The following is a 27,801-nucleotide window of genomic DNA, read 5'->3' on the forward strand; positions in this document are numbered from 1 at the left end:
GCCATGACACTTCCACATCCTTCCAGCCCACTTGTGGAGAGAGGCCCGGAGGCTTCCAGTGAGACAATTAGAGTGTGAATTAGATTGTGTCTTCTGGAAGGGAGATGAAGTTCCCTGCCTACTCTATTACAGTTTATTTCATTAAGGTTGACCATGCCCTTTTCTTTGGGCAGAGGGAATAGGATGGATTCTCTGGAGATAACAGTGTAGCAAGGCAATGGAGAAATGCCCACACTGGAGTAGGGGGCTTTCTGGGACCTGGATGGAGTCTCCTTCCTCCCCTAGGGAGTAGGACAGAGGTGGGAAAGGCGCTCTCTGGCTGCTCTGAGCACACCCGCGTGTTCTGGTGGTCAGCGTGGCCAGCCCCATGCTGTGCATCGGTGAGAGGACCGCTCAGGCAAGTGCTGCTGTTCTGGCAGCTTCTTTTTTTTTTTTTTTTTTTGAGACGGAGTCTCGCTGTGTCCCCCAGGCTGGAGTGCAGTGGCGCGACCTCGGCTCACTGCAAGCTTCGCCTCCCGGGTTCACGCCATTCTCCTGCCTCAGCCTCCTGAGTAGCTGGGACTACAGGCGCCCACAACCGCGCCCGGCTAATTTTTTGTATTTTTAGTAGAGACGGGGTTTCACCGTGGTCTCAATCTCCTGACCTTGTGATCCGCCCGCCTCGGCCTCCCAAAGTGCTGGGATTACAGGCGTGAGCCACCGCGCCCGGCCTCTGGCAGCTTCTTAAGAAGGCAAGGAGCAAGGCATGGGCTCTGGGGCCCTTGGGGCGGAGCCTGTCAGGGAGCAGGATGAAAGTGTGCACAGGACCTGTTGGCAGGCCCAGCCGCCAGGCTCTGTTCCCACACTGGAGAGAGAGGCAAGTGGCATGGTAGGGCAGGAGGACCAGTCATGGGTCTAATGTAAAATGACAGTTACGAGGGTTGCCATTTTAGAGTAAAACAGGCCACGTGACTGAGGAGCAGGTAGCATTCGTATTTTAAGCTTGGTAGATGTAGAATTTTGCACTGGAGGCCAGGAGAGGATGTGAGAGCTGCAGGACAGAGGCATAGGTGTTTGGAGGTGGGTGTGATATTCCCAGACAGCAAACAGCTTCACACAGAGAAGAGGTTATTTTCTACTTAGGTTGCCTGGAGCCTACGTTCCAAACTTTCTGTCCTCTTCATCTAGCACTAAGTTTTGCATCTCTCTTATTCTTGTCACATATTATTAGTGTGCACTGTTTTAAAGTCTTTGACATACATATGTCTTGCATTCCCTACTTAAGTGTAAGCTCCTTGAAGGCAGTGCCTGTGTATTATGTTTCTTTGAATCTCTCTGTAGTGGCTAATGCTGTGCCCTGCATTTAGTAGGCAATAAGTTTGTGTTGACTTTTGAGTCAACTACCACTCTTTTTTCCCTTCTTCTTTTTTAAAATTTATTTTTTTTAAAATTATTTTTGAATTTTTTATTTGAGACAGAGTCTTGCTCAGTTGCCCAGGCTGGAGTGCAGTGGTGCAATCTCGGCTCACTGCAACCTTTGTCTCACGAGTTCAAGAGATTTTCCTGCCTCAGCCTCCTGAGTAGCTGGGATTACAGGTGTGCACCACCATGCCTGGCTGATTTTTGTATTTTTAGTAAAGACGGGTTTTCACCATGTTGGCCAGGCTGGTCTCGAACTCTTGACCTCAAGTGATCCACCCGCCTCTGCCTCCCAAAGTGCTGGGATTACAGGCATGAGCCACTGTGCCCGTCTTTCTCTCTTCCTCTTACAGGGCTACTTACTCATTTCCTGCTCCTCACCTGCTCTCTCAGCCCAATTTTCTAAAAAGAAGAGGTAAGAGATGGATGCCAGTCTCTTTCTCCTCCAAAGTGATTTTGTGAGGATTTATACAATGCAAGTCTTGAGACGCAAATGGACGTCTAGGAACAGAGGAATTGCTGGAGCATGGAGACCACACTTCTGAAGATGGAAGGAGACCCTTCTCCAGGCTGTCGCTTTTGATTTGTGGTTTTCCCATTGCCAATTGCTCACACTGATTCCCTGATCCCCAGTCCTGAAGGGGATGGGGTCTGCCGCTAATTCCCTGGCATCTCATGACTTCCTATTTTCCTCCTGTTATTATTTTTATTGTACTTCCTTCCTGCTTCTTCATTCTCCAGCTTCGCCAGTTTGTTCCGTGTGATCATTTTAGCTTTATTTGGAAACTGGAAGCCTCATTTTACTATAATAGTTTCTTGACGATTTTCTAAATGAAACTTGCATACTTCATCTGCTCCCCCACTGCTCAGATATTAAACAAATATCTCTAAGAGGTTTCCTTTCCCCTCCCGCTCAGAGACCAGCAGTTTGCTCAAACAGATGGCAAGAGATGGCGTGTGTGGGCATGTGCCCGCGGTCCACGTGTGTGTGTCTGTCTGTGTGTGTGCGTGTCTGTGTGTGTGTGTGTGTGTGTGTGTGTAGTAGGGGATTCTTATGGAAGGTGCCAGTTTCTGCAGCATCTTCTTGCCTTTTTGGCATCCAACTACGGACAAGACAGAGCATCCTGGCAAGTGACCAAACAGAGCGAGTGTCCGGAAGGCCCATCACCCTGATATTCACGCAAAGAATCTGCTTCTCCATGAATGGGCGGCTGTGGAGGAGGCCGGGGGAGCAAGTGGCTGGCCAGCCTCCAAGGCCAGATGTTCTGTAGTACCATATGTCAGGATAGGAAGGATAGCACCGAGGGCTCCTAGAGCGTGTCAGACCTCAGCTCTTGAACTCTATAATCCTCATGCCCCCTTCCGTCCTCGGTCAAGAACGAACAATGCTTCCCTCTTTGTCCGCTTTTCAGCCACACCTCTTTCTCCATGAGCTTTCTGGTCTAAACTCGTTATTGACACCCCTCCACAACACTCACCTTGCCTCTGCTTTGCCTGGCCCCAGGCTGGCTGCCCCTTTTTCTGGAATGATGCTGTTTTGGTGCCTGTTTCCCCCTCATCTGAAACAACCATCTCCTCTTCTATGTCTGCTGCCTCCTTGGTATCTTCTGAGCCCAGGCATGAGCCCCCCTCCTCGGCGAGGCCTGAGCTTTTGATTCGCACTCAGGCTGGGTGTTGAGATTGTCCTAAGGACCTGACGTGCACATGTAAGTACTGGTTTCTGTTATAGTGTGCGTTGTCTTCCCTCTTCAACTAAAGCTTTAGGAGGGTAGGTTGATGTCTTATGCTTTGGCTGTATCCTTCACTATGCCAAATAAATACCAATCAATCAATCAATCAATCAATCAATGGATTCTCAACTTGCCTAGGCCCAGGACGGAGGATACCTGCCTCCTAGCCATGTTGAGTCGGTAGCCAGTGCAGGGTGCTAAAGGGAAAAAGTGTAGCTCCTCGACTGCCCATTCTTGCTGCCATCTGCGTTCTGCTGAGTAAAGGATGGCATGTTTAGTTGGATGGAGGTAACAAACAGAAGCAACAGCTCTTTTGAGTGCCCTGCCGTGGTAACTCATACTCCGTGGAGTCACTCAGGCACCTGTGCTTGGGAGTTGATAGAGATAGGAGGTTTGTTCCAGTCTCTCTTTTCTTGTACCTTCCTAGGGAATAGAAATGTCCTGTAGATGTGTGACGGTGATATCATGTTGGCATTTTGTTCTAGAAGGCTGACCTAACTACTGCCTTTGGAAACATTCTCCTTCTCCATTTAGAATTTGGGCCCTTTTCTCTGTCTGTCTCCTTCCATGGTCCCTGCCCACGCTTAGCCTCCCACGCCCAGCCAGCTCCATTGTTTCAAGAAGGACTTTGGGGCTGCTCGATGACTGCAGCACTGGGACCAACGTCCTCAGCATCAGTCTCAGGACTCTGCATCATCAGCCCACTCTGCCGCCTCCGCAGGTTCCTCGCCACTGTCTTCACCGCCTGCCCACCGTGGATAAGCCAGGCCAGCCTCCGGAAGGCTTGCCCGGCAGGACATGCTTTTCTAACACCAAGTCCTGGCTTATGCGATGCCCCCATCACACGGTGCTCCCCGTCTCATCCAAGGCTTTTCCATTCTTAACATTTGCAAACATGGGTAGCTAGCACCCTTCGGAACTTCCAGAACCCCCGAAAGGACCAACTGAATCTCACCATGTCCTCAGACCATCTCCTGTGACAGCAGCTGCTATTGGTCTGCTCCTCTTCTCTACACCCATAGTCATTTGTTGACATATTGGCACATCACCACATCCTCCTCTGTCTCTTTCTCCAGCTCTGCCTTGTTGTCCACCAGGTTACGGACTGGCCAGGAACAGGGGCCTTTCTTCTTCTTTAGACTTACAGTAGCGACACGTTTATTCATAAAGACATTATGGTCTCAATGTTATGCTAAGTTGTTTCATATGCACAGTCACATTTATCTACCTTCTGAGGTAACAGTATTGTTAGTCTACTTGACAGATAAGAAAACTGAGACTTGGAGGATCCCAAAGTCTTAGAGCCTGGTAAGTTGTAGATCTGGAATTGGCAAACAGGGCTGGTGTCAGCCTAAGTTCTTAAACTTTTCGTTCTACTAACTAGTTGTATCAGGCTCTGCCACTTACAAGCTGAATGACCCTCAGTGAGTTGTTTATTTCCTTGTGCCTCAGAAAGAAATAGAAATAAAAATACCTGCTTCATAGAATTGTCCTGAGCATTGAATGAGATAAGGCATAAAAATGCACAGAATAGTGCCTGGCACATAGTAAGTGCTCACATATGTCTTGTACAGATTTGCTTCTAATTCTTCTTCATCATCAATATCATCTAAATATTCTTGTTGGTAGTATAGTTATCACTTTTCGTGTCTCGGACATCATTTTAGTACCTGAGAGGATGTTTTGCTCCTGGCTTGTGCTCAGGAAATGCTTAATGAATGACTGAAAAGGCACTTGGGCTTCTGGAGGTGACTTGGTGACAAATCCTCAGTGTGATGTTGTCTTTGTGGCAGATGCTGATTATGAGGTTGTCTTTGCCTGTATTCAGGCTTGGCAGGTTCTTGTGGCAGTGGTGCTTGGGGGTTAAGGCATTGTATGGAGTATGGTGGAGGCCGCAGCCAACAACCTTCCTGTTGCCTAAAAACTTTTTTTCCTTCCCACCCCCTTCCCCAGTAGCTGTATGCCCTGCCAAGTCTGTGCACAAGCCTTGAAATGACAAAGTACCCTTTAGTTAATTGCACAACGGATTGCCTAGAGTTAAAAGTTCTGATTTATATGACTATAGCTCTAACTGCTCAATAACACAGGCCTGTAATCTACTTTCATTTCAAACAGAACGGTGATTTATAGGGCAGCATGCCGCTTTAGCTCAGAAATGAGGTGTTCAACATATGCTCTGTTGACATAAATTTGGAATTTATCGCTGTTGTCAAAACTGCCTGTTGGACAAAGGTGGGTATTAAGGCAATAAATGGCTCAGAATAGTTTTCTGTCACATTTCCTAACCATTGTATTCAGTCTATTTGAGGGAAAAATATATACTTAAAAGTAATCAAATGTCCAAAATCCATGCATCTTTTTTTGAATGGTGGGAAGGGAGGATGTAGGGAGGATGGAGGAACATGGGGCCTTGGGGAGGGGGAGCTGGGGGGATTGTGGAGGAGAAAGCTTTTCATGAAGTTATGGCCCGTTTAAAAAAGATTCCACTCTGCTTCCTCCCCCCATCCCCATTAGGAGGTGGGCTTTCCTTTCTCATTTACAAAAACGGGGAGGAAAAATGAAAGCTCATTAAATAAAAATAGTAAAGGACATTTTTATGTGTGGGCTTAAAACCAGCAATGTCAGGGAGGAGTTAGTGAGTGGGGCTGTGAGGGAGGCAGAACAGGATTTTGTTGATGGGGAAATAAAGCCCCTGGCCAGCGTTGGTTTCTCTGCCGCCTTGGCGAGCGTGGGCTTGCTCCTACCTACCTTCCCAGGTTCTGAGGCTCCTGTGCACAGGATGAACGTGTGCTGGCTGATGAGGGTGAGGAGCAGTGGGTACCCGGCTCTAAGCAATATGCTCTACTCCATCCAAATCCCAATTGATTTATTACCCACTGTACAGCCAAGATGCATCCACCCCTCATCCATCCACTAGTGCTGTGCCCCTTGCAAGGCTTGAGAATACAAGATGAATGAGGCAAAGCCCTGTCTTCATGTGGCTGCCCATCCAGCCGGAGAGACAGAGAAACAAGCAGATGCACCCTAGTGAGTACATCTGCTCCGACAGAAACACGCTTAAAATACAGGGGCTGGGGGGAAAAGGGGGTCAGCTTTGAGAGGGGACAGAGGGGAGCAACTGGGGAAGGCTTCTAGGAATGGTACTGACCCTCTGGCCTAGTGAAATGTCCTTTTGAAAGTATCAGGTTCCTGCAGGGAGATCACACAAAAACGTAGAAAAAATACAGTAGTGACAGGTCCTCCCTCCGTCCCAGATGTGTGATGTTGTGGTCAGGTGATCACTGATGTGTGTCAGTGTATTGTAATATTGGGGCCAACGTCCTTGTGCATTGAGGCTCCAGCCTGTCTTCTCCTCCAGGCCATGGACCATCGCTGCATCATCTAAGCACAGGGCACGCAGGCGGTAGCACAGGTGACTTAGCAAATGCAGTCAGAGTCAAGGGTAAGAGTCTATCTCTTCATTCTCTGTTTCCAGATTACATAGCATGCAGTATGTTGTTGGGTATTGTGTCGTGCTGTGAGACTGAAAGTGTGGACGTTTCCAGAGAGCCGCTGCTTGGCCTCGGTGCTCTTTGGGCCTGGAGTCAAGGGTGTTATGCATTTCCTGTGTGCTTGGCAGCCTTGCATGTAAGGAGCAAGAGGAGCACGCAAGCTGCCTGGTACTTTCCCCCATGAAAATGAGGCCCAGCAGGGAAGAGGATTCGTATTTGTTGCTTTTATTTTATTTTTCCTTTTATCTCCATGCCCACACGCTTGGACCGTCTCAGCATTGATAAATGTGTGCTCTCACAAACATGCACACAATCCCCTTTCTCTGGCCTGTGTTTGCCAGACACAAACACATACACACACACACACACACTCCCACGCACACTGGGCATGGACACCAATTGTAAACCTTGTCTTTGTGGCTCACCCTCCTTTTGCCACCAACCCCTGTCCTTTTCACACAAAGCTCCCTGTTGGGAAAACTCATAATTTTTACACCATACAGCCTTGACTGGCCATTGCTGGAATTACTGTCTCTTTGAAGTGCTTTCTGCTGGGGCATTTACAGGCCGTTTTAATTACCTGCAGCTTGCAAAGGGCCTTGCTCTGTCCCAGCCTTTGTTTGTTTGTTCTTTGCAAGGAGTCTGTGCAGAAAGGAATACAGCTGACTTCTTTTACAAAAAAGAAAAGGGGGAGAAAAAGAAGTTTGGGGAACCCTTAACAGAGCTTCTTGCTGCAGCCTGCTCTGGGACACCCTGCCCACTCTAACAAGCCCAAGAAGAGAGGCTCTCACCCTTGGCTGTCTTCTCAACAGGTTCCAGCACCGTGGGTCCCACTCCTGGAGCTTGCCTGGGATATTTTTGTTCATGCATTTTTGTTTTAATTATTATTATTAAGTATATTTTCAAGCTTTCTACCAGAGACAGGAGGGCTGTCAAATCATGTTTCCCTCACTGTTGACCAAATCAAAGCTGACTTCAATTGAGCTAGGATCCCTTTTATATTTTCAAGTAAATCTGTTCAAGGAATGTGCGTTATTAAATTATTGAGTTTAGACATGGGCTGGAGGGTAGGAGTTGATATCACGTACGTGAAAGCAGTGCCCACTTTGAGCTGTCTGGTGTTTTTCTTTCCTTTTCTTCATTTCTCACTTGATTCTCTAAAAGGAACTACATATAAATAGCATTCTTTGGGGTTTCTGTTAAACATGAGTGTAGCATGTCATGTCTGCAGATGAAGATGCTAGTTTACTAAAGAAGCCTCAGAACTGTATCCCCTTTTTCGGGGGCTTTTACAGCAGGAGGAATCTTTATTCATTTATTCACTTAGTCCAAAAATGTATTGAGAAATTGGAAACCTCATACATTGCTGATGGGAATGTAAAATGGTATAGCTGCTTTGGAAAACAGTCTGGCAGTTCCTTAAAAGGTTGAACATAGAGTTACCATATGAGCTGGCAATTCTGCTCCTAGGTATATACCCAAGAGAAGTGAAAACATATGTCCACACATAAAACTTGTACACAAATGTTCATAGCAGCATTATTCATAATAGCCAAAAGGTCAAAACCACCAAATGTCCATCAACCGATGAATGATAAACAAAATGTGGTATATCCCTACAGAGGAACGAAGTACTGATACAAGCTATCATAGGAATGAAGCCTGAAAACATGCTGTGTGAGAGAAGCCAGACCCCAAAGGGTGCATATTGTGTGATACCATTTATATGAAATGTTCAAAATAGGCAAATCTGTAGAGGATTGTGTTAAATGTTATAGAGGAAATCAACAAAATGCAATGATGCAAAATTGTGTTGATGGACAACCTACCTAGATGGGCTGTGATTCAGGAGCAGCCTGACTTTACTGAAGTCCAGCAAACAGTAGGCGCTTAACAGATACAGGGTGAGTAGCAGTGGGGCATGAGTCGGCATGCCTTCCCTGTAGGAGGTTATAAAGTCCCTGTGAAACTCACAGCCTGTCAGCGGACTCTGGGTGCCATCATTCAATTTACTTTTTTTCTTAGAGACCTCTCTGTTCTTGTTTCTATTCAATTAGATTGGGAAAAGCCCAGGAATGTTCTCGGTGACTCCGTTTTAGCTGCTGGTTTTCCTGCCCGTTTCAGGGAAGGACTCTGGCTTAGGTAGGAATATGAAGGCAGACCCTGAGGTGAGAAGTCTGGCCATGTCTGCCTGTTTATATGGGCAAGTAAGTCATGTGGCCTCACTTTCCCCATCCACAAAATGGGCTCTATACTCTCCATGTTAGCCACAAGGTGGTTGAGATGATCCTTAGGAAGCCCTTTCAAAGTCAGACATGATCTATAAATGCATTACCTTCTTTATTATTAAAACCTCAGTTGGGGCTAGGCATGGTGGCTCATGCCTGTAATTCCAGCACTTTGGGAGGCTGAGGTGGGTGGATCGCTTGAGGTCAGGAGTTGCAGACAGCCTGGCCGATGAGGTGAAACCCCCTCTCTACTAAAAATTAAAAAAAAATTAGCTGGGCATGGTGGCGCTCGCCTGTAGTCTCAGCTACTCGGGAGGCTGAGGCATGAGAATCGCCTGAACCTGGGAGGCAGAGGTTGCAGTGAGCCAAGATTGTGCCACTGCACTCCAGCCTGGGTGACAGAGTGAGATTCCATCTTAAAAACAAAAACAAAACAAAAAAAGCCTTGGTTGACTAGGTATTCTTTTTTGCATTTTTCTAGAAGAAAAGAAGAAAGAACCAGTAAAGAAGCTAATATCTATTTGGCTTTTGCCTTTTTTCTTCATTAAAATGACGATAATGTTTACAATGTGATTTAGTGCCCGTACAGGTAATCCGTTCAACCTCTTATCTTGTGTTCATAATTGATGTTTAGAGTGATAGCTTTCCAGCTCAGAATCCTCATAGAAAAGTAATTTAATTTTCAGTGTACCAAAGCAGAAAGAATGAGGCCATATGCATTAAAAAGGTTTTCAGAATGGTTTAATTCCAGAGGAAATTTCTTCTCAGGCCTTTAATAAACCTCAGTTATTCTCAGCAATCTCTGAGTTTCCATGGCTGGTCCATGGGATCTGAAGGTAGCATTGTGGCTTCCTGGCTAGAGTGGAAACATATAAAAATGATCCTAGATAACCAGGAGACAACCCTTCCTCCACATGTATCCAGGCAAAACAAGGAGATAAAGGAAAAGTCTGTAGCTTTTTGAGAACTGTTTTCCCAGGAATTGGTTATTTGTGCTGGTTGAAAGCCTTGTACGGGAGAGGGAGAACAAAAACCCTGTTCATCCATAATCATAGTTTAATTCCCTTATAGGGCCTTTTAGGATCTGGAGAGAATATTTTGGATTTATTTTTGTTTCCCTTGGGCTGACATCATCAAGTATGCATCATGGTGCCCTGTTTTGGGTTTGGAAAAAGCTCAGAGAAGCTATAAATCTTTAAGGCATTTTACTATTTTTTCCTTTTCCTTTTCTAAAAGCATAACTTTTCTGGTCTCTTAAAAGAAAAAGAAAAAGAAAGGAAACTACAAAAGTGTGTATTGATCTCTTCCCCCTGGATCTTAACTGCCCTGGCTGTAATACCTTGCTTACATCTGCCAGGTTTTTGTGCAGTTTTGCAACATCTCCTTAATCCAGTGAGCATAAATAGAACATTTCAATCATATTTGGCTACCAGGAACTTCACAGATAAGCACGCTAAGACCTTGTTGAAAGAGACTGTATGAGATTGTGTGCGATAAGATCATCCTATAGCCCAGAGAACAAATGAAAAACTTTTGTTCTTGGTGAAATTTGTTGATAGAGATATTTCAAATACATGACTTAGGAGAACTCAGTATTTTAAAACAAAGGACCGGTTACGTAACAGCCAGAAGCCCAGGCCTCCTGGTGCTCCGCCGCCATGAAGATCCCTCCTTGAGCAGTTGCTGCAGGGAGATTAGTGTGCCCCTTTGTCATTTCTGACATTGTATTTTAGCACTGGCAGGCAGCCTTATCTGAAAGTGCTGTACGTGGTGTGGTCATGGCCCCAGGGAATGCCGTTGTCCTTCCTCATATTTTCAAGGCTCAGGACAGTTCCCTCCACTCTTCAGTCAGCTCCAGATTGGCCTTCATCCAGGCCAAGGCAGGATGCATAGGATGCATGACTTTCTTTCTTTCTTTTTTTTTGAGATGGAGTCTCGTCTGTCACCTAGGCTGGAGTGCAGTGGCGCCATCTCGGCTCACTGCAACCTCCGCCTCGTGGGTTCAAGTGATTCTCCTGCCTCAGCCTCCTGAGTAGCTGGGACTACCGGCATCTGCTACTATGCCTGGCTATTTTTTTTGGATTTTTAGTAGAGGTGGAGTTTCACCACGTTAGCCAGGATGGTCTCGATCTCCTGACCTTGTTATCCGCCGGTCACGGCCTCCCAAAGTGTTAGGATTACAGGCGTGAGCCACTGCGCCCGGCTGCATGGCTTTCTTTCTAAGAATCCCATAGAGAGCTTCTCTTTTGGACAGTAGGGGAAACTGTTCTTTGTGTGTGTGTGTGTGTGTGTGTGTGTGTGTGTGCGTGTCTGCATATGTGTGTACACAGGGTGAGTTTTTTCCACCTCTACATTTTTCTCTTCCGATTCCCTTTCTTGTTTGTTTGCTCATTCAGTCAACAAAAATGAGCCCCTGCTATGTTCTGAGGTCAGCAAGGAAGACTGAGAGGACGAATCTGGTATGGACCCTTATGCAGGAGATCTAATCCAGCCAGCACAGACCCATGTCAGCCCCACAGCCTTTCAGTTTTGTAAACCTGATTGGAAAGAGCCGAAGAAGCCATCTAACTCCACCTTTGCATTGCTGCAGAGGTGTCAAGTGAAATCTAGAGAAACTAAGTGGTTTGGCCAAGGTTATTTAATGGACATCTGCACAGCTGGAGTGAAAGCTGGGTCCCCTGCACTCAGTCCAATGTATATATATGTACACATATATACACGGTCAATATACCACTTTTTTAAAGGTGATTCTTAAGAAAACACAGCTGGTTTGGTATTTTTCTCCCCCTCCCTTTAAATGGCTCCAGAACAACCAAATGGCCACTGTCTTCTGTAACTCTCCTGGTCTGGATCCCCAGCAGAGAGGCACCTGCTGTGTGCTCCCAAAACCTGCGGCATGGAAGGTGTTAACTAGCCCTCAGTTAGTTCTTGGTTGTTTTTCTTAATCTGTTGTTTGAAATCCTTGACTTTTATTGGTATATTTACTTTATGGCATACATAAAGAGCTGTATTAAAAAATAAATTGTGTTGTAAAAGCATTCGGTAATGTTTATTAATATTGACTAGTCAGGGAGCAACGAACTCTATTGCTAGAAGGATAATTTGTGGTAATACCCGCTAAGCATTCACAGCTTGTCAAATGACTATCTAATCTCAACATTTTAAAAAAGTGGGCAAAAGGGTAATTTCTCTTATGCCTTAAGAAAATGAAAGTGACCCATTCCCCAGCCAACATTAGAATGATTGCTGCTTTTTCTCCCCTGGGATACCAGGCCTCCTCTCTGGTTCTGGGCAGTCCCAGGGCTAGATTTTAGTAGTCAGGTGTCCCTTTGTCTTAGGGTGGTTGGAAATTGCTTCACTAGCAATAGCTTCTCATATATCTGTTCCGGCTGCCTAAATCTGTGCTGAGGCCATAAAAGACAGAGATAAAGACCTAGTGCTTGCCCCCACAGAGTGTATAGTCTTAAGGAACTTATAAATGGTTTAGTCTTGAATCTTGAACTTAATATTCCTACAAAATATGTAAGGAGAATGACACTGGGTGTGACTAATGGCCTACTTAGCCTGGAATGTGGCACTTTTGGTGGCACGAAGAGACATTCCTTGGGAAGACATGATGTCACCCTTAGAAGGAAGGGAACATTCCCCAGAGTATCCTGATACCCTATGAATAACATAGTCTGGCTTAGGGTGGAGGCCGCTAGTAGAACAGATTCTGTTTAGAGTATTCCTTTCCCACAAAAAGACACATGGAAAGTACAGGAGAATTAGGCTGGGCATAGTGGCTCATGCCTGTAATCTCAGCACTTTGGGAGGCTGAGATGGGAGGATCACTTGAGCCCAGGAGTTCAAGACCAGCCCAGGCAACATAGCAAGACCTCGTCTCTATTAAAAAGAATTTTTTAAAAAAGAAAGTACAGGAGAATGGACTGAATATGGAAACACTCTGCAGTGTCTCTGGAAGTTGCTCTGGGGAGGAAATACTGATAGCCTCATAACTTTTCATTCATCCCTTCCTCTTAAAATTAGAGCACAGAATGGCATTGACTATTTCACCTTTCCTTTGTCATTTGAATTAAAGGTAAATGGACATTGAAAGTGTGTTTTTGACTAAAAGGTCTAAGGAGGAAGAGTGAGCCCATTACTAAAGTACTTAAGCTTTCCCTTTACTCAATTATGTGTCTACTTGGAAAGGTGAATGAGGCTAGGGCGAGGTTCTCTTATCACTGAGCTTAGGAGTCGGTTGCTTTTGAGGCTGAGAGCACTGGCAGAGCTCCATAAGGGGACCTACCTTATACTGTCCCCATGTGGGGCCCAAGTCTGCATGTCAGCACCAACTGCCCAGGTCCTGCTCGAGAGGACCAGGAAATTTGCATGGTAGCTGGGTAAGTAGATGATCCTGGAGAGTGTTGGTTCTCATGGGGATGGCAGACATTTTGGAGAAGAGAGAATCATTTAGGTCATGGCTTGGATCTTACAGAATCTCCCATCTGCTTCCTATCTATTCTGAGTACCCCTCTGAAGCACTGAGAAGGTCAAATTTATGGTCACGGGATCAGAAAGGGGTGGTCATAGGATCAAAAAGCCCAAAGCATCGGGGTGACTTTTGCACTAATGAGGTCAAATTGATGGTCATAGAACCAGAAAGCAAAACCATAGACCAGAAAGCAAAAATCCAAAGCACTGGGGTGACTTTTGTGTGGAGTGGCTTCATACCTACAATAGGGTGAGTTTGGAAGGACCTTATATACTGCATTGATGTGGTCTGAGTGTTGGTTCAGAGGATGGATCAGTTAGGCTGAAAACAAGGACAACATCATCTTATAAATACCCTTACAGGATGGATTTCCCACTTTATTTTTCCTCATTCAAAGACGGGAGAGAGCAGTGGGTAGTCCAGCTGCGGAGCCCTCCCATTCACTTTTCCCAATTATAGGTCCTAGTTCCCCATGCTGGTCTTTCCAGCAAAACTCACAGGTCAGACAATTTCAACCCTTGGATTACTGAAACTGAGGTTTCTTTCTCTAAACCTTCCCTGCCTGTTGGTCTGCTCCAACTTGAGCATTTGCCCCTGGGCTCAGGAACCTGGGAAGCAATGTGACATTGGCAGTGCTGGGACATGAACCTCTCTCTTTCAGCTAGGCAGTGCTGCTGGGCTTTTCCCTTTGACACCTGGTAGTGCAGTGAGCTCTTCTCATAGCCTTCTCCCCTTGGTCCCTGGCTGCATAGGACAGAAGTGGGCCGAGCTTACCCTGCAGAGAGTAGACATGGTGAATGCCCCCTTGGGGGTCAACTGTTGTGGTCAGCTCTCTCTGGAAGCTGAAGCTGAAGCTGAAGGTAGGGAGGATGGAGTATGGCTTGGGTCTCTCCTCGCTGCCATTTATGCTCCTGTTGCTGTTCTAGGTAGGCTAGGTTGATCAAGGTTTATCCTGAAGATGACAGGTTGGTCTAATGGCTTCATGCTTCTATGCAGTAGCCATTAGTCCTTGTATGGACTTTAGGAGCCACAGGACAGGGTCCAGTTTTGAATTGGAGGCCGCCTATGAAGCTGTTGTACTTGAAATATTGTTAGGATGAGCAAAGGAATGCCACAGATGCCACTTTACAGAGAGGGATTTCTCCAACATCCTTGATCAATCCCTTTTGAACGAGGCCTCATGAGGAAAGGAAATATAGGCATGGTCTCTGCCATTATGGAGTTTGCACTCTAAACCAGATGAAATCTTTATGAGTTTTCAGACTCACAGTGGCACAGAAATGGTTCAAATGATGAGCTTGTATCTTGCTAGCTTCGTTTGACTAGTGAGAGTTGTGTAGTTGAAACCCAGTGAGAAGGAATGAATTCTTCTCTTCAGTTACTTGTTAAATGAATTCTTCTCTTCAGTTACTTGTTTAGCTTGAATTTCTCATAATGATTCAGCTTTCTTGAGAAAATAGAAACTTGTTAGAGGTTAATGTGTTCTTTGTCTTTTTTGGACATAAGTGAAAATCTGTTACATGCAAGGTGAGTTTACCTAATGAGCCACTAAGAGTTGGGGAGAGCTTGAGTCTGTTCTCCAGGAACGGAGAGTGAGGACCTGAAGCATATGGGGCAATGGAATCTCCACTGAGTATAGGACGGAGATGCGTGGGCTGTACTAGAACTGGGTTACTTTCAAAATGGTGTTCAGCAAGGTAGCTTCTTCTCAGCGAAGAGAGTGTGAAAACTCTACCACCAACTAAGGCAGTGTGCAGAAAGGTGCAAACATGCCCCCAGATGTCTTCCTTTCCTGTCACAGTGGAGGCTGATAATCTCAGATGGCCACGTGCAATTAAACCTTATGAAAAGACAGGACTAGATTGGGAAGATGTGAGTATGTGGTAAGGAAGAAGGAGGTGGATAGAATTTCCATTTTGATCTAAATGCTTTGCAGTTGCATAATGTGGTGATGGTAGTGGTGGGAGGTTGTGGTCTAAAGAGGGAATAGACTGTGAGTTCACACGAATTTGCACTTTTGCTCCAGGAACCAGTTGGAATTCTATTTCCACATTGGCTGTTCTGCAGACTGTGCCATGGAGAGTCTGCTGGTAGCCAGGTCCCTCAAATGCACTGAAATTCTCCACCATTATTTTCTTTGAATTAGGAGAAGCCTTCACTTTTCCACATTCTTCCTTTGGTATATGAACAAGAATTAAAGATATGAGCAAACCAGTGCTGGGCTCTGTTGAACTCCTGGGCCTGTGAGGTTGTTCCCTTTTTCTCTAATGAACTTTGTGTGCTTTGCCCAGGTCTCTCTGCCAGTGAGGAAAGACCTTTGCCCTTGTACTTCATGTGGAATCACATGGACACCATATTAATCTCTGGTAACCTGTATGGGGCACTGAGTTAGTGGGTCAGTTGCAGGGCAGTCACCTTACCCTGAGGATTAGACAGGATAGGACACCCAGGTCTCTGAAGGCAGGGAAATGCATGACAACAGAGTCATTCCGAGGACAGGCTGGTGGTAACTTCTGGAAGTTTCTTTCACTGAAAGACAAATAGCAAGTGAGTGAAGGAGGAAACTCAGGCCACTTGGAATAGATTGTAAATGACCAGGTTGCTGGGATTGGGTCTAGAGGTTTGCTTGGGCAATCCTAGCCTGGCTGCCTCAGTGTCAGAGGACATCACAGTGCACTGTAACAAGTGGGACGTGGCTCAGGTAGAATAATAGTGCCCCTTAGAGGACCACCTTGTAGGCTAGGTAAAAGAATATGGGTAAGACTTTGGAATGATAAAATTTTGTCTCTATTCAAAATATTTGATGTGATCTACATCACTTTATAGGTGATCCAATGCAGAGAGATTGTGATAGCATGACTTGTCCAATGTTAATGGCTGAGTCAGATGGGAGGATGCAGATCTTCTGGCTGCTGGCTGGGCATTCTTCTCTGTACTCTGCCACCTCTGTAGTAAAAGGGCAAGTGCCTGTCATCTTTCACACCAAGCCAATCCAGTTGGCCAAGATAAGCCACTTCCACCAATTGCCGGGCAAATCCATTCACAGCTAAAGAAAAGGCAATGGTGTTACCCAAACCGAGAGTGTTTATTGTGGTGAGGGATTTGATCTGGAACCCTCAGGGAGAAGAGATGGGAGCCCCAGAGGGAAGTTTAGCCTGGCGGTGGCTCCTAAATCTGAAGACTGGTCACTTTAGTGTCCTTTTGGAAAATAAATACAAATGGGTATTCGTCCTCCTGTTCCTCTTGACAGCCACCCCTGAGAAGTGAGCACCCCAGGAGCTAACAAACCCCTGGTGAAGAAAAGGATGAAAATAAACTGAAACCCTTATGTTACCATCCACCAGATTTTACCATGACTGTGTGCGCGTTCACCTGCTGAACCCTTTGTGAATAGAGCCTTTACCACTCTATAGAACATCTCTTAGAAAAGCAAGTATCTTTCATGCCCGGGCAAGTGACAGGAATACTGCACCATTGTGTGTGTTTGCATGCACTCACATACCTAGGTACGTGGTTTAAAAGATACTTTGTCCAAAATGCTATTAGGACATGTCCCAGTGCCCAGCATTGTGAAATCTATTTAGAGTTAAGAATGTTCAGTTAAAATGTTCTGTACTGTTAATATTTCCCAATTTGGGTGGATCAGCGTGGCAAGGAGCGAGAGAACATGGAGGGGGTGGTACCCCTACAGTGTCATAGATAAGGGTGTGTGTGTGTATGTGTTTGTGATTGAGAAATCATTTGTCTTTGGAAAGTAGGGAAAGGGAAAGCATGCAAACAAAACAATGTGATTGAGAAAGAGCTCTGCGGAGAGAACTTTGTGTGATCCCTATCAGAAGGCCGCCCACAGTGGATACCATATGCTGGTCCCCATGCTGCGGGAGTCCATTGACTGTGGCGCTAAAGAGGCTCACCTGGGTCCACCACATGGTCTTGACACACTGCTGGCTTGTCATTCTGGGACTTGGAAGGTGGTGGCAGTGGGTGGCTCGGTTTTGCTACCATCTAGATGCTGCCAGCTTGAGTGTGTGATACTCCCTCTGCCCACCTGCAGTTTTATCTGTTGTCAGTACCAACTCTCCAGCCTTTTACTACGGTCTTAACACGTCAACATTTTGATGGAGATAGAGGCCCTTGTTTTCTCTTCTGCCTGCTCCACCACCCACAGATCCTGCTTCTGGCTACCACATCTGCCCTGTCCTGAGGGCCAAGGCCCCTGGAGAAGTTGCGGGGATGGTGCAGAGACTGGGGCGGAGGTGGAGGCCGGATCCTGGATCTGGCGATAGCATGTATGGGCCTGACAACAGGAGTGTGGGTGGGCGGCAGCTTGGAGCCTCTCCCCAGTGCTCGGCTCCCTGTTGGCGCACCCGGTTCCCTGCATCTTACCATCTCCCGTGCTGGCTCGTGACTGAGCCAGGGGTCTGGTGGGAGAGGCCCCGGGTTGGGAGTTGGGATGGGAGCACTGCTGCAGTTTGGGCCTGTGACTGGTTGTTACTGAGACCTCGGTCTTCCCAGGGGTGATGACATGGGACCAGTCCACCTCACAGAATCATAGTGATGGCAAAATGAGAGAATGTGTATGAAGAGCCACAGATGACTACAACCACCCTACATTTATAGAATGATGTTATCCAGTTTCTTGAAACTCTGCTTTCTGCTGGGGCAAGACAGAGGGAAGACACTTCTAAAGCCGAGCCTTAGGGGAAAGCTGTGCATGTTGGGGCGGGTCACTGCAGTCCTAAGAACATCTGGATGCCAGAGAAAGAAGTATCTTGTGTCTATAAGGGCATTAATTTATTCATAGGCTTGTTCAGAGCCTCCTTTATGTCAGTCACTGTAGTGGAAGTTGGAGGTAGGAGAGAGAAAAGATACAGGTATAGCCCTCCTGGGTCCAATGGGCTTGTTCACAGTCATCACCCGGGGAAGGCAATGCTGCAGAGGTGAGCAGAGCTGCGGGCCTCCTATGAGGTCTGTGCTAGTTTGACAGTGAGCATTATGTCTGTCTGACTGTCCTGGGTGTTTCATCCTTTCTCCCTCTGGAAATGGATCTGATTTTTTTTCTTGGTCCATGTGCCAGTGGTAAAGCCCATGGACAAGACCAGGAATGGGTGCTTCACTGGCAGCAGTCCCTGGGCAGAGGGCATGATTTACGCTGTCTGAGGATCCAGGGATGGGTTTCCATCGGTGCCCTCCTGCTCCCTTCCGCCTGTCACCTGCCGGAGGGGTGGCTGCCAAGTCAGGTGGTGGATGGCTGGGCCTCCTGTCCAGCCAGAGCAGCAGCAACCTCTCTTTTCCTTTCCCTTACAGGAAGCTGCACAGTGGGATGAAGACGTACGGGTGCGAGCTCTGCGGGAAGCGGTTCCTGGATAGTTTGCGGCTGAGAATGCACTTACTGGCTCATTCAGGTAGGCAAGGTCGCCTTAGTGACCCGTTCAGATACAGGCAACTATCTCCTGCCTGCCTTCCCCCGCAGTGAGAGCCTGCTGCAGCCTGCATGTCCCCATTGCCAGCTGGGGCCCTGGTCTATCTTGTTCCCTGGACCCTCCCTCCAGGCTCATGACACAGAAGATCCATCCTGATGGTGGGGCTACCTGGATGAACCCACCTTCAAGCTCTCCTGGGTTTCCTAGGCATCACTGGTAACCAGTGCCCCGTGTGATCTACCTTCCAAAGTAGACTGCAGTTTCATTAGCGAAACAGTTGTGGAATTAAGTTCTCGCTGTCTAATGAATCTGACTATTGGGTTCACATTATACAGGAGCCTTTAATTAAATAGATATAGAAAGGTTGGAACACAAAGCTAGTTATAGCCTGCTGTCTTTTGCAAGTTAATTTTATCCAATTCTAGTGAGGTCGACTGGGTGGCTGCTGGTAATTTTGCTCATGTTTGGGCAAAGCTGCTCTGCTTCACGAGGCCTGGAATGGGGAGAAGCACCTGACATTTGGCAGGCCTGGGTGTTCTTGGTGGAGGGAAGGATCTAGCAGGTCTGATGCGGTGGCTTTGAGGCCTAGGTCACCTGACTTTAGTTGTGGAGGCCTCAGTTCTTCTTTGCCAGGCGCATATTCTCTTCCCTTTAATTCCCTTGCCTTCCAACCTTGGAGTCATTTTTTAGGGGAGAAGAGAGGGCTGTTGTTTCATTTGGTCTTGTCTTCTCCTCATGTAGGCCAAGGCCTGCCTCTCCTTTCCCCATATTGGCTCCAGAAACTGGCCCTCCAAGCAGTTTGGCATTTGTGAAATGGGCTTCGGGGTTGGGCAGACAAAGGTTCAAATCCTGTTTGTGATATGTGCTGTGTGAACTTAGCTACATTCATCTTGTGAACCTCAGTTTCTGCATCTGTCAAGTGCTGGTGTTGTTAACATATAATTTTTTGGAGGATTAGATGACAGAATATATGTTGAAGGCATCTGTAGTAAGCCGCTGGCATACAGTTGGCATTTAATAAATGTTAACGGTTTCTGCTTGCACCTTCCTCCCTCATCCTTGTTTCTGAGCCTGTTGCCCCGGAGGCGTGTCCCCATCCGCTGGTTCCCTGCCTGCCTGGCCGCTTGTACTCTCTTTCCCCTGAGCCCATCATGTGTACAGTTGTGGAAGTGCTCTTCGGTCGCTTTTTCTGCTTCAGCTCACCGCTGCCTTGCTGCAGGGCCCATGTGGTTCTGCATTGTGTTGGATGTGGCCTCTCCCCCTGGCCCTCATGGCCCTTCCTAAAGTGTCCTAACTCTTTCTCACTTCCCATTCTTCCCTCTTCCAGGCGCAGGGATTTGTCCACAGCAGGCAGCTGGCAGCTATCTATCTCGGCGCGTCTACTGTCCCCATGTCTTCGTGCATTCTGTGTCTCCTTCCTGTGGGCCCTCCCTACCCGGCCCCTGGCTCCCCTCAATCATCCTCCTCCTGCCCACTTGTCTCACCTCGGCCCAGAGCCCTAACTTCCAGGCATTCCCGCGTCCGGATCTGCTTGGCACTCACGTATACTTTTTCTTCTGTTTTAGTGACTTACACCTTGTATCTTTGAGCTTCCCTTCAGCTTTGTACGCTACTTAAGGTTCAGGGTGTGGCGAGTTTCATGACCTGTCTGCCTACCAGGTTGGTTACCCTTCCCTTGCTTTCTTGGTCTTGATTTTTTTCTGCTTTAGTTCACCACTGCCTTACTGCAAAGTGTGGCACGTCCTGCCCTAGACCCTTGTGTGGCGCTGGGCACTTTTAGGGCAGCGCACTTCTAGCCTATTGGTAAAGCCTCTTTGCCCTTTCAGCCCCAGTAAGCATCCTTTCTTATTGCCCTTTCCTTGAGTCCAGTGCTCTAGCCAGACTCATCTTCTTGGTTTGCTTCGTGGGCTTGTTGCTTTCTGAGCTCTGTGGCTTTGTTTGCCCCATTCTGTCTACTTGGAATAACCCATCTCCCATCTTCCCAGATCTTCCAAGGTCCCTTCCATGATGCCGTTCCCAGCTGTTCCCCACCTCCAGCCAGAAGCAATCGTGCATTCTCTGTGCCTGTATTTCTTCATTTGAAGCTATTTTTGGGTGCAGTTTTTCTTCTGTGTTACAGTTATTTATGGACTTGCCTTATCTCCCTTACTTGGGAGGCGGGGTTACATGGTGGAAGAAATCTGGACACCTACCTACTGCTGATGGGATCTGGGGCAAGAACCATAAGCTCTTACAGCCTCAGTATCCTCATCTGTAAAATGAAAATATTTAACGCTATCTCAGAGAAGCTGTGAGGCTCACCTTGAATACATACCACCATGCCTAACGTGTAATGGGGTCAGATCCTGTCTGCATTATATCCAGCACACTGCCTGGCACATTATTGGTGCCAGCAAGTATTTGTTGAGTGAATGATGCAGCCTGGGAGGCCGATGAACAGGGAAACTCCGCTCTCCGGACAAGTCCCTCCTATGGTAGGAACTGTTTATGTCCCAAGGACTCACTGGAGGGGGCAGCCAGGAGCCCCTGGCTCATATTGTATCCCTCTTCCAGGCAGTGTGACCCAGTGTGAGTTAGCCAGTGTCTCTGCTGTGAATCACACATCAGCGGTATTGGTGGGCTGGTGGGAGCGGCTGCAGAGAGGAAAGGGCTGCTTGCATACTCATGTCAGGTAGGCCCGGTATCCCCAGTTCAGACAAGAGCACGACTTTGAGCAACTGCCCTGCGGAGCTGGCAGTTGCCTGGGGAAGCTGACTTTGGTCCCACCTAAGATGCTGCTTCCAGATCCCCTGATCTCATATGGCTGCTCCAGAGGCTTTGGGAGTTGGGTCCTGTTTTCCTAGTTTTTCCTTTCCATGCCTGTCTTACTGGGCACCGAAGGCCGATTGTGTCCAATGATTTGTCCCTCTGCTAGTCACTTGCCAGTGCCCTTGGAAAGGATGATTTGATGATTAGACAGGTGTGATGAGTCATAGTCGTGTTTTAATTCACCCTTGCAGATAGCTCCCAGCCTACATTCTGATATTTCTATTCTTTTTTTCTTTCTGTTGTCCGGCATACTCCTCACCCCCTGTGCTGAGAGGTCTTCAAAATAAAATAGCACAAAGGGCTTAGTGAGGCTAGAGGCTACTCTATTTCCTGAATTTTTTGGCCCCTGTTAAACAGGCCCTGGGGGCCTCTGCAGTGACCTGGCCTTGTTGGGGAGTTGGGGTCAGAGGCCTGGGCTGGTGCCGCTGGGTCTTCTTACAGATTCCAGTGGTGGTTTACATGTTCCGATGCCTACTCCCAGATGCCTGAACACAGAACTAGGTGATGTTTTAGAGGAGACATTGAATTAGATGATGTGAGGTTTTCCTGCTGCTCTAGTTCGAAGGCTCCATGAAGAAAGCGGACAGTGAGAATGGGTGCACCAGGTCTGTAGAGTAGACCCATTCTACAGAAGGTGACCAAGGGTTGAAGCAGCCCACAGCCTGGAAGAACAGTAGTTGCTCCAGAATCCTAGGCCGGGGGTGGAGGAGCAGGGGGTGGCACTTTTTTTTTTTTTTAAAAAGGGGCAGGCTATGGAGAAACGAGTCCAGGATCTGGGTAGGGGTCGTGGTTGCCCCCTTAAATGTTGCCACCCTTGCACTGGCACATTCCTGCTGTTTTCTTCTGCTCAGCGGAGCTGAACGGCGCTCACTTCCTGGCTAGCTCTGCGTGCTGCCCTACCCCCTCTTGGCTAGCATTGCCTGTGTTTGTTATTGTAGTTCTGGCTCCAGGCCAGGCCTGGCCGGGAGCCAGACTTGTGGGTACAGTATGTACAGTGAGTGCTGAGCCAAGTTTGTCATCATACACGATTAATTTTTTTTTTCTAATCTGGTTGGGGTGGGGTGAAGGAGGAGGCAAGAAAATAGTTTCTCTGATGCTTGAGAATAGGCCGCATTGAATTCCGCAGAGATGTCATTTCTGAAAGGGAGACAGCGCTCCGGCTTGTTCTTCCTTCGCAGTTTTTCCTCCTTTCTCTCCCTGTCGTCTTCCTCTCCATTTCCCTATCACATGAAATCAGCCTATAGGAGATCGACAATGCAGTTCTTATTTTCAGTGACTAGAATACTAACATTACACTCCTAAATCAGTTTTCATTGTGTTGAAATTGACAATTTGTTTAATTAGAAGTTTGCCCTGTAGGAGGCCCTTCTGAGACACAGTGCCTTCCCTTTTTCTCTCTCCCTTACTTTCTGTTTTTAGGGTTTGTTTTAAAGACCCTAAATGATAGTAGTGAATTTCAGTTTAATTGAAGTTTTAATTTCAATTTGAATGTGTGAACTAATCAAGTGTTTATGAGCTATACCTGATGATCACAATAAGTTTAACCATCAGTAACTGAACTCATTAACTAATGAGATGATCTGGCCAGGCCCTGCATTCTCAGAGGTGGTTTTGGGGGTCAGAAGGGTTTGTGTATTGGGGAAAGAGGCTTGGGGTGGGAAGAGAGATGGCCTCCAAGGCTTTGCAAAGCTGGCCCTGGTGGAGGGTGAAGCTTGGGTGTAGGGCTGTGGCCCCTCCCCTTCCTGTGTCCCAGGAAGACTGTGTCCCTCCTCACCCTCTGCTACCTTACCCCTTGTGGGGATCTGGCCTTGAAGCATCTATAGATCCACTGTCTCTTTGCCACTCCTTGTTGTAACATGAGAAGTGATTCCTAGCTCTGAGATGTCCATGCAGAGACCACAGACACATGCAGTGACTCAAGTTGGTTCTGAGATGGGCCAGTGTAAGGTTTCCCATTAGGTAGATTTCCCACAGCTTGGCTTAACGTCCTGGTGGCTTATAAGTGAGCATGCCTAGAACTGCTTGTCCCTATTTTTGACTCGGCTGCCTACGATTAGGGTTTGAGTATTCATGTGGCCTGCTTCTATTCTGGGAGTGTCATTCATTTTTGGAACCAGAGGATATTTAATAAGCACGAATTGTGTGTCAGGCTCTGTGCACTTAACAGTGAAGACTTCTACAGCATCCCTGCCCTCAAGGAGCTTAAGTCTAGAGTGGGAGATGAGTATGACTATACAGTCATCATACAAGTTGGTAATGTGTGCAAAGTGCTAAGAAATCTAGGAGAAAGTCGGAGTAGGAGGGTGTTTTGTACCAGAGGGTAACAGAACAGCATTTTGAAAGGACTCGGTGAGGGGAAGCCCAAGCCACCTGTGGAGGTGGGTGGTGTAACCTGCGAGTGTAGACTGAGCCTGCAGGGAGAGAGCAGAGTGCAGGGTTTAGAGGAGATGGATGAGATACATCTATGGAAGGAGTAGCAAAATGATCTGCATTCTCCCTGAAGCACTGGAGAGCCACTGAAGGATTGAGTAAGAAGTTGACACATTTTTGTGTCTGGAATAGAAGGGACTGTTGGGCTTTTTTATATATACTAGGCTAGAATATAGGGTGAATAAAGCCCCTTGGAGAACATGAAGACTGGTCATCTATGTTGGGGTGTAGCTGGAGTGTTGAGAGGCCTGTGCCTTCTGTGCTGGTTAGGGCCATGTGGCCTCATTCTGCCAGGTGGGAGGCCCCATCCTTCCACTCCTCTCTTGCCCTTGTCGGGCACTCTAAGCCCTGGCTATTGAGGAGCGTCCCTGAGACAAGGCTCTTCCCCAGAGTCAGAGCCATGGGGAAAGAATGAGGGCTTTCGTTGATAGATTTTCTGATTTCATCAGCAGCATAGAGTGGCTGGGGCTTATCACCTGGGACCTGGGGTCACCCTTCTGGCAGGGAAAAGGGCTGGAGGGGTCCGCAAGATTGGATCTCTTAGACTTTCCTCTGTCGTGGTTGGATGGAAGAAAAAAAGCATTACAAGATGGCAAAGATCTGTGGGTTGTCCTTGTTCTGTTTTATTTATTTATTCTTTTTTGGAGCACTGAGCTGTGGGTTTCAGTTTCTTCTTCTCAAAGATAGAGAAGGTGGGGGAAGAGAGGTAGCTGGAAAATTCCCTGTGACTGGGAGGAGATGGAGTGAGGTGGTCCCCACGCTGATGACTGGAGAGCTGCCTTTGAGTCCAAAGATGGCTCCCCATCACCTTGTCTCTCCTCCCATTCACCTCTCTCCTCTCAGATTTGGTATCTGCTCAGAGCAAGAGACTGGGGGCTGTCCAGGCCAATCCATGCACCCTCTGCCCACTCTCCAGTCAATACCAGCTTTCCCTTGTGGTTAGCTTCCTACCACCAGGGCAAGCCCTGGAGATGACCAGGAAGAAACTTTGTTCATATTCCTCGACTCCCTCCACATTCCTGATGTGGGGGGAACCTTTGGTTTTTGGGTCAAGGAAGTGGAGAGGATCAGATGGGGCTGGCTCAGAGGCTGGGCTGCCCTCCCTTCGGTCCGCATGGGTGATGCGGATGCAGAGAGAGGAAAGGGTGAAGGGAGCCACTTTCCCCCCGCTTGCTCTTGAACACACTTCTCTTTCTCTCTCTCTCTCCCTACTCTGAACTTGGCTTGCTTCCCGAACTTTTTCCCAGAGTGGTGTCGTCACTGGCCTGCCGGCAGGTCTGGATGTTCTGCCAGCATTCCAGAGAGTTTATGATCGCTTGCAGATGCGCCTCCAAGAACACACTGTACCCAAAGCAGAAATTAATGCAGGCTTGACTACCGTCCAAGCCCATACACGGGAGAGAGGAAAAAGAAAACAAAAACTGTTTAATGCTGTTTATAAATTATACACTAGCTGATGAAAAATACATTTCTTGCCTCTCCCCTTTTACTCTCCACCCCCCACCCGTCCTCAGTCCCCCCCACCCCCACCCCCGCCCCTTCTCGCTTTCTGCCTCAAGAGCCTACACTGAGACCAGAAGAATATGGTTTTGCTTTTTAGCTCCTGTTTTGGCTGGGATCCGAAACCCTGCTGCTGATTCACAGCCAGAGTATTTTTCCCCTTTACCTGATGAAATATACTGATTTTCCAGCCCAGATGGGGTGTTTTTGGTTTTGTTGTCTGGGTTGTTTTTGTGTTTTTTTGGTTTTTGTTTTTTGGCCAGGGATTGTGTTTACAGCAAGTATCAGGTTCTGTGACGGTGCTGGGTGCGATGCTAGCCCCAGGGCAGATAAATCCCCCACATAACTGCCACCTGAGTGCTGCGGTTATGTGCCTGGGTCCCCCGGCCCTAGTCAGGCCAGCTGAACCGAGAAAGTTGGGAAAGTTCATTGCAGGTCATGGTTTTAAACAGTGTTTTCACCAGTTCTCTCCCACCCCTTCACCTACAGCCCCTGTGTGAAGAGGGGTTCACATGTCCCTGCCCCCAAATACACATGTCTCTGTCTCCATATGGTGCCTTAGCAGGGGTTGGGGAAGCTTGTTCCATCTAACCCTCTGGATCCCAGCCTCTCCTCCCACCACGCAAATCCCCCATCCCAATTTATTCTATAAATTCGTTTCCACATTATGTCTATCCATTTACATGGCTTTTGTGTTTTTTAATACTGCTAATGTTTATCATTTGCCCAACAGGCTCGACAGATTTTGCTTCCTGTAGAGCATCGAGGCTTTAGAGCCCCCTCGTTGCTAAGTAGCAGTCTCCCTGTACTGTAATGGGCTGATTTTGTATTCCGTTCAGCGCTGTATCTTATTTTTGTATGCAAGACAAAGTGTTTTGATGGAGGACGATTGCGGCAGTGTCTGGAGGCTGTTTGGAGTTTTATGGGCTGTACAGTACACTGTGTGCTCTCTGAACAGAACACAGGCTGTTGAATTTTGGATTGGATTTGTCATTTTTCCCCCCTCAGAGAGGAGCCTGTCAGATAGAACATTACTTTGAGGGTGGAGGGAAGAAAGTGGAAATTATGTAATAACCTTCTTCCTTCTCCCTCTCTCGATGATTTTTCTATCTCAGCATAGGGTGGTTTCTTCCACACATACCCTCTCTCATGCCACCACATGATTTTGCACAGCTAGAGGATGACGGTCTTATTAGGAAATGAATGGTGCCCTAGAGGGATGGATGCTAGGACATCTGCCTGTCTGCCATTGATTCTCCTAGTCTCCCTTTCCTCTCCTTTGCTCCTTCCATCCTTCCTACATTCTGGGCTGGCCCTTGTTATTGTCTGAGGATGGATAGATAAGGGGTTATTGGGGAGGGATATTTACATGGGATCAACCTGATGGTGGCAATGCCATTTCTGATTTCCAGGGTCTTTTTGTCTTCTCTTGGCTTCGCAGACGCACACCCTGCCGGAAGGGTTCTTAGGAGGCCTGGCCTTGCTTTCTCTTGCCCTTGGCCCCATTTCCCAGCCCTCTAACCAGGGTGGGCCTGGGTCTCTGTATCCAGGCTGTGCCCAACGGGCCCCACCCTGCTTTAGGCATCCATCACGCTACTGTGGCTCTTACTTTCAGTGCTCTCGTCCAGGTCTCTGTGGTGGCAGGTATTTATTTTTCAGCTCTTCTCTTCTTCTATTTCTCCCCAGTCTGCTTTCATCTCACTTCATCTCTTTGTCCCTGTCCTTTGTGTCTGTGTCAGCCTTGGCCTTTTCTTGACACTCCTGTGTATTTTCTGTCTTCCTTCTTATGTCTTCATCTGTCTTTGTCTCCATCTGTCTTGGTTGGTCTTTTCTCTCTCTGTCTTTGTCCCTGTCTCTCCCTGTCTCCCTGTCCTAACCCGCCACCTCAAAGTGTTTTTAGCTTGGAAGCTGGGCAGTGGTTGGAATGGAAAACAAAATGTCACTCTGGCCCAGGGGTCTCCCCGGAGGGGAGGACTCTTGAGCCGGTGTCCCTAGAATGCTCCCAGCACCTAGAACCTCGTGTGCTCTTGTCCCTTGCCTCTCAGGGGCCAGAGTGGGGCTTCTCTGGCTTGGCCCCTGCTTTTCCTAGGTCCCTGGATGTTCCCAGCAAACCCCAGTTGTGTTGAGGATGGGCAAGTAGTTGAGCAGGGTTAGACTCTGCAAGGCCCTTATTGGACTTTGCTGGTACTGTGCTCGCCTGGGCCTGTACTGTGCACCTGAGTGCAGGACTCAGCAGCCGCCCTCATGTACTCATGCCCTGGCAAAGTGCCTGGCACATAGGAGTGTTGTGCACTGATAGTATTTGTCGAATAAATG

General features: G+C 47.5%; 2 protein-coding genes across 3 annotated transcripts in view; both read left to right on the forward strand.

The window, feature by feature from the left end:
- Positions 1-27,801, forward strand: part of REXO2 (RNA exonuclease 2) — a 1,032,599-nt gene that overhangs the window by 713,421 nt on the left and 291,377 nt on the right. The gene's annotated exons all lie outside the window — the stretch shown is intronic.
- The window catches only part of ZBTB16 (zinc finger and BTB domain containing 16), a 197,654-nt gene that overhangs the window by 78,698 nt on the left and 91,155 nt on the right, over positions 1-27,801 (forward strand). For both annotated transcript variants that reach the window (XM_050758085.1, XM_050758086.1), the window contains exon 3: positions 18,632-18,729. In XM_050758085.1, the coding sequence (XP_050614042.1) occupies positions 18,632-18,729 (98 nt within the window). The remainder of the gene's footprint in view (positions 1-18,631; positions 18,730-27,801) is intronic.

Source organism: Macaca thibetana, chromosome 14 (genome assembly GCF_024542745.1).
Source record: "Macaca thibetana thibetana isolate TM-01 chromosome 14, ASM2454274v1, whole genome shotgun sequence".
NCBI classification, from domain to species: Eukaryota; Metazoa; Chordata; class Mammalia; order Primates; family Cercopithecidae; genus Macaca; species Macaca thibetana.